Below are 10,212 nucleotides of genomic sequence, written 5' to 3' on the forward strand. Positions count from 1 at the left end.
AATTTATTCAGGCTCAAACCCTGTACATTAGTTACAGGAGACTAGAGCCTGAGTCCTTTATACCAACTACCAGACTACTCAAAAATATGAGTTTCAGTGCATTTTCAAGGAATAGTGAGATTCAGGGGAAGTAAAATTTACTACTGCCTCATGCTGTTAGTTTTCAATGTGCAACTGTTTTGTTTAGCAAACGTCCATCACTGTTTGTACTATAGAATTTAAAAGCAGTGTTAGTAGTACAACAGGTAGCATACTTATATTTAATGCAGAAGGGTATGGGTTTTACTCCCACACCATATAGGTGGATTACTAACACTGTGTTGTACTTTATGGGGGGGGGGTGAGGGTACTGCAGTCCTGAGTTTGTCCTCCTTTGGATGAGATGCCTAGTAACTATGAACCAGTTGTTGGTTTACCATACATTCCCTACTGCCATATTAGTAGCTTACCAATTATTTTTAATGTAACAGGCAATTTACTCTTCAAGGGTAGCAGGCACTGAATTTGTAGATGAAATACTGAAATATAAGGTTGTTAGCTAGCAGCAACCTCATCATTAGTTACAGATCTCTTTAATGTCAAATTATTCAGATGAATTTTACTTCTGCAGAGATTGTGCATATTGACTGATGATGTTGGTGGATTGTGATGACAGAAGTTTGAGTGGCCATTTATGGTAGAAATGTTCTGAAATGGGATATTCTGTCATTATTGGTTTATACATTTTGTTTAATTGCTTACTGGAAAAATTTTCAAAACTACAAATTTAAAACACACTCTAACAAGTGGTGCTGTATTATACAAGGAATACAATTTAATACTATCAGGACGGTGAATCAATGAACACATGCATGCATGCTTGGTTGTAAAAATGTGTGCAAGGGGGTTGGTGGTTTGAAAACAGCCCAAAGGTAAACTTAACCTGCCACTGGCTATCTGCATTTTCTTTGACTGAGGGTTTCAATGCTGTTTCAATGAATGTGTGTTTCAAGGGGAGAGAAGTTTACTGTTAATGCTGTCTGTTTTCATTGTAAGACTGTAGTTTTTGTGCTATAAAATTTGAAATAAAAGTTTTAAATTAAATCCAAATATCTGTAATCATTGTAGAAGTAAAGAAGAAAATAGTGTGTACACTGACAGATTTTAACAGTGTTTATGGTAACTGGGGAGAGACAGCCAAGTAATGGGACACTGGAATGGCTGCAAGGAGTTGAGGGGGTTGCTGTGTATGTGGGTGACTCCGATCCATTACCCTACCTAATGCCCCATTTGACCATGAAATGGCTTTGGTTTTAATCCTTTATATAGTATAACCACTAAGCTATAGATTATGCTACCATGTGCTGAACTCTAGAGAGCAAATTACCATTTTTTAAATGGCATTTTTCACTCTTTCTTTTGCAGTCTTTTTTTTTGCAGGTCTTTCTCTTGCCCAAAATATAGCTGCCTATGTTTGCTATGGTTATCCCCTGGATGAAGAGAAAAGCAAAGGGCAGGTTTTCCAGGTGACTTCCACAAGACTTTCTTATTTGTCCTATAGAATTATCTAGTCACTCAGCAGACAATGCTGAATCTCTAGACATTTCTTGATTTACTTCAAATGTAAAGTCTTTCTCTAAGTTTTGAGTAAATAACACATACTTGTTGCATTTCACAGGTTCCACACAATCTTGGCTTTTAAACATTTTTGGTTTCATACAGAAAACAGTTCTGATAAACCATCCTATTTGTGTGTTTAGAGTAGGCAAGCAGATGCTGCTAAAGTAAGAAGCTGTAAATTTGCCTAAGACTATCCCTGGGATTCAATAATGCCTACACTAAGTGTACATGCTTCTGAGGGAAGAGACAATGCATACATAACTCACACTTTCTCCCTCCTAATTTTCGTTGTCCTACTGATATTCTTGCAGCTTTAAATATTGACAGGAATTCATAAAGGTTACCACGAAGTGTAGATTACATGTACACTTAATGTAATCTTTCTGAGTGATTAGAAAGCACAAAAAATATTATAAGAATATTCTTGAATATGGTGGTACAGCGGTTAGCATTGTCACCTCACAGCAAGAGGTTCTCTGGTTCGATTCTCAGCTGGAGCACCTTCTGTGTGGAGTCTGTATGTCCTCCCCGCGGTCGAGTGACACTTAAAGACATGCAGGTAGGTGCGTGCGTGAATGAGTGTGCCTTCTTTGAAGGTTGGGCGTTGGGCTGGTACCTCAGCACCATAAAAATCTACTGCCAATCATGAGCGGGCCGGAGTTCCACTGTGGCGACCCCTAACCAGGAAAAGCCAAAAGACATACTGTGTACGCTTAGTGTAGGCTTTATTGAATCTGGCCCTATGTCTTCTCTAGGGCATACTACACACTTGTATGAGTCATTAATATCAGAGCTTGTGTGTACCTTTGAAAACAAGGACTGCAAGCTTTCTAGGCTAACTTAATAAACATCTTGTTCATCTAAGAGCTTCTGCGAGATGCCACCCCCCAACATATAATGACATCCTGCCTGAGCTACAACTGAAAAACAACATATCAAAGGCCTTTCATTTCTTTGTCTAATCAGATGTCATGTCATGCCTGTTTCATGAAATCAGAATGCACTTTAAAAAAAAGTTTTTAACTTGTTGTATGCACTGTGTTACATTTATTTTCAATTTTGTAATCAGGTAACTTTCTAGGTTAACTGTAGATGTGACTTACAACAAAGGCGGATCAAACAATTCCATAGTATGTCACATTTACTTCTGTTAACAAATGCATATTTTCCTTTGCATGTCCCTATAAATTCTAAAGTTGCAATACACCTTTAATTAATTCATCACCTACTGTATATGTGTTATTTTTAGGTTTATATTGTATTTTTTACCACAGTGGTGACTGATGTCGAGATAATGCAGGTCAGAAGCACTGTTCTCCATTGTATATTGAAAACACTTCAATTAGCATAACTTGCATAATTGGAATCTTCGGATAATATGACCAAAGAGTTTAGCACCTAATCATGACCTGTGCTGCAGGAATTTCTCAGGTGAGAAGGTATAATAAAAACAGGTCTGCACTAACCTGTACAGCAAGTAAATGGAAACTGAAAATTAGATGGAAATACAATAGTTTCCTCAGCAGGAGAGACCATATTTAAACCTGAGAGCCAAGTAAGAGATCTTTGCAAGTTACGACTTTAATGGTTTAACTTAAACCTCCCAGGTGGACTCCTTTTACACAGATCTGTAGGACATAAATAATTTTCTGTAATCGACAATACAATCAAATGTCATAACCAAAACATATGACTTAATATGATGACTATTATCACTGAGAAAGCATGAAATGTTTAAGTTAATCACACAATGGAGTAATGACTCTATAAATCTGACTATCAATGTTAAAACCTCTCTACTGGTACACCTAGATAAGATAGCAGACATTTATGCACTGACAGTTTTTAATTCTGCAACTTTCAAAATTAGCATTTCAGCTGAATATTTTACACAGACCCTTTGCATATCAGGTAGACTGGATTCAAGTCACAATTAAGGTTTTTGCCATGGTTTACATTTACACTGAAATCAAATATTGTTTTAGGATTTGAAATGTAAATGTGTATAAACCATTAAGCCACAAAATGAGAAGTAATACTAACACCTGAGTATTCCAAGATTCAATTTCTTTGACAATAACATGGTAACATAAGCAGAAGGTATTTCAAGCTTCACAAGTTCAAATTCCAGCTAAGGTACTTAGTGCTTTTTCGTACCTTGGCTCACATGTATAGCAGTTTCTTACTTCTCATGAATTTTCATGATCATATTCAGCTACTTTTTTATAATTCTTTTATGTAAAAAACAAATATATATATGAATTAAATGCTCGTGTCTGTGAAAATGAATCAAACGCAATATGAATAACGAGTTTCTGTTTTTCCTACCCCACAAAGAGACGATACCATTGTGCATACCCTCGTCATAGCTAAAGTACAGATTGTGTGTGTGTGTGTGTGTGTGTGTGTGTCTGTGTGTGTAGATAGATAGATAGATAGATAGACTCATGGCTAAGCAGATAAATGTAGACAGACAGCTTGCCACTGGAATTTGAACCTTTTGGTATTCCAACTTATATAATAGTCTTTGGTCTCTGGTGTTTGAATTGTCTTGACCTGAATAAAGAACCAGACTGATAATGGGTGTGTACAGTAACTGGCTTGTTTATTTTAGTTTTTCCTTAGCTATTTCCTGACACACACACAAATATAGATATATTGGACAAACATATATTGGACAGTGCAGTGGTGCAGCGGTAGTGTTGTCACCTCACAGCAAGAGGTTCTCTGGTTCAATTCTCAGCTGGAGTGCCTGCTGTGCAGAGTCTGCATGACCTCCATGCATTTGTGTGGGTTTCCTCTGGGTGCTCTGGTTTCCTTCCTCATTACAAAGACATGCATCTAGAGCCTTTCACTCCAGGCCTCTGCTGAAAATTGGCTCAATTCCAAGTCAGACTTTCCTGGTTAACAAATGTTAAATAAATAAATATATTTATGACAGGATATTAAATGGTGCTCCATGGCATGAATTATTTTCACAATAAAAACAAAACCTGCCAGAACCAAGTCTGTTTTAAATACATCAAATGATTCATTCTTATGATTATGAGTTGTAGGACCCTTGGGGTAGTGTTACTTCTATATGCAAACAATGCAGTGTGCAATTCCTAACAATGTCTTTTCTAGACAGACATATTTAATATAATTTATAGCTCTTTGCATTATTATTCAAAGTCTGCAAAGGTCATGCACTTTTTAGTAGTGATAATCTGCAGTCTGTGAGAGACTTGTATGGACTATCAGGCATTATCAGCATTCTCTCCCAAAAATGACATTTGTTAAAACCATTTTGGGTTCATAATCCAAGTCTATGTCTGGGCAAATATGGCACTGATATTATCCTTGGCTCCCATTAATAGTTTGAAGGGGCCACTGTCTGAAGTCCCAGAAATATATCCCAAACCTGGTAACATACCTCTTAAACTCTTTGTACAAGAAATGTGCGCAAAGCCTAAGGGGGGACAAAGGCTCAAAAATAAGAACAGATTTTAGATACTACTCTTAAAAACTTAAAAATGTGAAGAAACAACAGGATTTGTATTAGCATTTCTGAAGGATATGAAGTCTAAAACTCAAATGTATGTCATTATTCAGTGACTTCAGTCCTCAGTGACTTACTATAAAACCCCAAATTTTATGAGGAACAGACCAAAAATATCAAGCAAAATTATGGACATTCTGTGAAAATCTGGACAGTTGAGAGGCATGTCTGGTAATGCAAATGTACTAACATTTTGGCTTCACATATGTATACTGCTGTACTGTTGTATATTCATAGTTCTGCAGCAGTATTGTATGTCTGTAGATTGTTTTCTAATATGATACATCACACCATGTAGTAAGTACCACCCCCAGGCATGTACACAAGCATACATTCCTCTGTTTCATGTCATCAGCCATACAATGTTTTAGTTTATTTTATTCTAATATTTGGGGGTCTACTCTCTAGTTCATCTGACTGCAAATCCTAGAGGTTAGGTAACCCCTGGATATGACTACTCACTAGAACACTCTACTGGTACCCCTATTCTAAATCTTGATCAGATTAGTGGTGTTCCCTTTTCCAAAGTTATTGTTTAGATTATTGTATGTCTGAGTTAGTTGTTCCATCTATCCTTCCATCTATACATCCATCCATCCAGCCATTCATTTTCTGATAACCCCCTTTATCCTTTACAGAGTCATTGGGATGTTGGAGCCTATCCCAGCAGCAGTGGGCACAATACAGTGAAACCATTCTGAGCAGGGGCTGGTCTGTCACAGAATGCATACCCTCATTCACTCACACATAGTCAATTTGGAGAATGCCATTTGACCTACTTCATGTCTTTGTGAGGTGAGAGGAAACAACAACATGCAAACAAATCCCATGTGGAATGCAGGGAGTACATGCATACCCACACACAAAGAACCCTAGCTGAGAATCAAACTGGAGAACCTCTTGCTGTGCTGTTTTTTTTTTTTTTTTTAAGTTTTCTTTCACTTTTTGTCTGATTTAAATGCCTAAATGTTCTATTTGGCTAGAAATTCTCTGCATATGTCCTTCATCTGTCTGACATTGACTGTATCCAAAATTTACTTTTTTACCTTGCAAAACAGTTTTTGACATGGGGGTTCTACACAGCTCATCCCCTGCTTCTCTGGTGTCCAACATTTATAGAACACAGTTACAGAAGAACCACTCCCCTGATTGTCATATTTTAGCAGAGGTATGTTCGAAGTGCCAGTTTTAGAAGGTAAAATGAATGCAACATGGGACCTTACGAGCTTTACGTAAGTAGACAGATCTTTTCTGTAGTAAGCATGGTGACTGTGAAGATGAGACAACAAATAGATGAAAAATGATTAAACCAGCAACATAAGTCTTCAAAAATATTTGTTGTGCACATGTAGCTTGTCAATTTGAATGACCATTTCCTTACACCTGACACTTTTCATTTTCATCGGATCTTTTCTCCTCTTATAATTATGAGTCTTTCCACAGTTATATAACCTGGAAAATGATTTATGGAACAGTGAGAACAGTAGAATACAAATGTTTACAGTGCTATTAAGGTGAGATTATCAAGTGTGAAATACTATCATGTTTTCAAAACATGCATTTAAATCTTCTTAATAAATCATGAATAGGGAAACTAGCAGATAAAATGGTTTAACTGGAGAAGTGAAAGGCCCAAGATCACCCAAGACTGTCTTTAACACAAAAAAGTCATAAATTAGCAGCCTGGCAATATGTACAATCCCCACAGCAATGAAATAAAGGTCTCCAGTGCATTACATATATTTGTTAAACTTACAGACATGGTCAACATCACATGATAGGTGGAAGACAAGATGTTATGTTTATAGGTTTGACGTTTGAAATCCACACATAACCATGGTCTATATGTGAGCAGTATATGTTTTTTCTGTGCAGTGAATCTTTATAATACAACTGTTGCATCTGTATTTATCTTTGCTTTCAGAAAAGAGACCCCTGAGAACCTCTGTAGAGCAGTCACTTATTCCTAGTGCTTTCTGTTTTGCATTCTTTCACCGAATTAGTAACATTTTCTTTTTCAGCAAGGTGACTATTTCATGGTGATCAGATGTTTCACCGACCTCTGCCACCTGAAGGGGTGTTTTGGCTAAACCATTTGTCATCTGCAAACCTGTCTTTTCATCCTGAGACCAGCTGAGTAGTGTCTGAACAGCAAGGAAGTGACCACCTCTGCATGCACAGTGAAGTGGAGTGTCTCTGCTGTTGTCTAAAGTGTTCATGGTGGCGCCTGCGTTTAGCAGAACTTCTATGACCTCATAGTGGCCTCGTTCTGCTGCATGGTGCAATGGAGTCTTCCTCCAGACATTCTTGTCATCAACATTCTTGTTCTTTCCTGCAATTAGAAGAGCTTTCACAATCAGTACATTACCCTGGCTGGCTGCATAATGCAAGGACGTGCAGCCATCCATGTCTTTAGCTCCGAATCTGGCCTTCTTTGTTAGCAGCAGCTGTGTAACTGTGTCAAGATGTCCACCAATTGCTGCCATGTGAAGTGGTGCTTTCTTTTCCTTATCAACGCAGTTAACATCAGCTTTATTTTTAAGAAGCAAATCCACTGTAGGTGTCCGTCCCATACTAGCCGCTAGATGCAAAGGTGTCCTTGACTGCTTGTCTTTTGCATTGATAGAAGCTTTATTATTTATCAAATATTCAGCAACTTCAAGATTACCACATTGGCAAGCAATATGCAGTGGTGTCATTAATTCCTTTGTAAGTGCATTTACCTTAGCACCAGCTTTAATTAAAACATCTACTGCTTCTAGTTTATTGTGAAATGCTGCAATATGTAGAGGTGTCTGGTCTTCAGGTCCTAAGGGGTTTGGATTTTTCCCCTTTTGTAACAGCAGTCTTATAACTGAAAGGTCTCCATGTTGAACTGCTAGATGTAAAGCAGTACTTAGAGATGGTGTCCTTGCATCTAAATTAGACCCCTTTTCAATTAGAACCTTAGCAGATTCATTGCTGCCTAGTTCCACAGCCGTGAGAAGTGCTGTATACTGCATTTCATTTCTGGAATTTACATCAGTGCCCTTGTCAATGAGAGCTGCAATGATCCTATACAGGTTCTGCTGCACTGCTTTGAAAAGAGCAGATACTAAGGTTTCTGGGGACAGTCCCTTAGTATACTCCAAAATTAAGCTAAATAATGACTGATTATTGGTATTGAAAGCAGCATCGATTATACTGGAATCAACGAGGGCACCGCCCTCTAACAGTACTCTTACAGTATTTTCAAAGGCATGTGAAACAGCATGAAACAAAGCAGTATTTTTATTTTCATCTTTAGCATCCACTGGAGCATCATTGCTTAGAAGAATCCGTACCAAAGTACTGTCATCTCTGAGTGCAGCCATGTGTAGAAAATGTGTCCGTTGTTTGTAAAGCCTAGCTTCTTCATTTAATAACATCTTGACTATATTAAAGTGCTTGTTCTCAGCAGCTGCATGAAGTGGGGTTTTGGACTCTTTGTCAAAGGCATATATATGTGAACCAGCTTGGAGCAATACACTCACTACCTCCTCATGACCATTCTCTGCAGCCCGGTGGAGTGGTGACCTTCCTTTACTGTCTCTCACTTCAAGTTTAGCACCTTGCTTAATTAAGTATTTAACAATGTGGATATGCCCCCCAGCAGCTGCAATATGTAAAAGTGTTTCATTTAAATCATTTACTTTGTTAATGTCACTGTTCTTTAATAACTTCTCCAACAATGACAAGTCCCCTTTGCCAGCTGCATCAAAAACAGAAGAAGGTAAAATAGTGTCCACTTTTGGCTTTTTTACTACTGGACTACTTTTGTCCTTTTCCTTCTTTTGTTCTGTGGCTGCATTCCCTTGAAGCAGTACAGCTGCTTTAGGAACACTCTTGCCTTGAGTTTGCTGAGCAGTCTTTGTTGTTCCATCTTTATCTTTTTCAAGCAGATACCCTACTAATTGTCTCCGCACATCACCAGTACTAACATCACTAACATATTTCTTAATACCATTATATAGATCAGGTTCAATACGCTTTAAGCAAGGATAGAAGAAAAGTCTACAAGTTCTCTCACCTTGAGAAACCAGGATGTCTAAAAGTCTAGCATTCTTTTCACTCCGTGTTCTGTAGCCAGACAGCAACAACCTCTTGTTTGATGTGAAAATGCCATTGTCAACCAGCCACTCCACAAGATGCTCTGTGTTATTTATTCCTTCAATGAGTTCTGATCTCTTGGACTGAAGAACCTGGACAGCATATGGATTTGTAAACAAACTTGTGGCATGCATTACTGTATGCTAGTGTGTATTCCAGTTTAGCACGTAAAGCTTCCATTCATATGTGGACCAAAAAAAAAAAACAAAAAAAAAAAAAAAACTGAGAGTCACAGATTAAGATCCTTTCCTATGACTATATGACTATTTTATTTTTTCATAGTCAGATGTCATTGCTGCATACACACTGATCAAACTGATCAAAGTTTTTTTTTTATTTCTTCAGCACGCCCAATTTTCCAACTAAGCTAGCAGAGTGTAATCTTCTCTTGGAGTCCTTGGTAACCAGGTAAATAGCTGTGCTCCATTGTTAGTCTAGAAAGAAAAGTGCTGTGAATAGCTATGGATATGCACTTGAGTAAATCCAAAACATGGCTAGCTTTTGTTCAGTGCCGAATTTTTTTAAGATAGCTTATATTGCCCTTACACTCAGCTTTTTATTTGCCTTTCATCACAATGGGACAGGACTTCTGCACAAGGAAATAGACAAAAAGAATGTGGCTTAACTACTGTTGCCATGACTGTCTTAAACCGTGCATATTCAAAGGTGAAATTACTGCAAGCTCCTTGGCAGACTGCTAAGTAGAGACAGACATTTGATACAGACAGTTTGAGTGTCATTTATCCAGGCACAGAGATATATAACATGGTTAAGCAATAGCATGAGGAAGGCAATACTATTTAATTTATCTTTGCTTTCAGGCCATCCTTCGCAACATAGGACAAAAGGACATCTGAGTTATATCAGATGGAAAAGAGACAGAAATGCTTCAGATAAATATACACAGACTCATACAACTGCACATTTTAGCTTCATGGGTTAAG

At 37.7% G+C, this 10,212-nt stretch overlaps 1 protein-coding gene across 1 annotated transcript; it reads right to left on the bottom strand.

Annotated features, from left to right (window-relative positions):
* Nucleotides 1-6,084: 6,084 nt before the first annotated feature.
* Nucleotides 6,085-9,528, bottom strand: LOC122812801 (CARD- and ANK-domain containing inflammasome adapter protein-like). The gene has a single exon (XM_044084860.1). It carries the CDS (start codon nt 9,400-9,402, stop codon nt 7,132-7,134), a length of 2,271 nt encoding a protein of 756 aa, XP_043940795.1. The 5' UTR covers nt 9,403-9,528; the 3' UTR covers nt 6,085-7,131.
* Nucleotides 9,529-10,212: the final 684 nt, after the last annotated feature.

Source organism: Protopterus annectens, chromosome 10.part0 (assembly GCF_019279795.1).
Source record: "Protopterus annectens isolate FY-2018-M chromosome 10.part0, PAN1.0, whole genome shotgun sequence".
Classification (NCBI taxonomy): Eukaryota; Metazoa; Chordata; order Ceratodontiformes; family Protopteridae; genus Protopterus; species Protopterus annectens.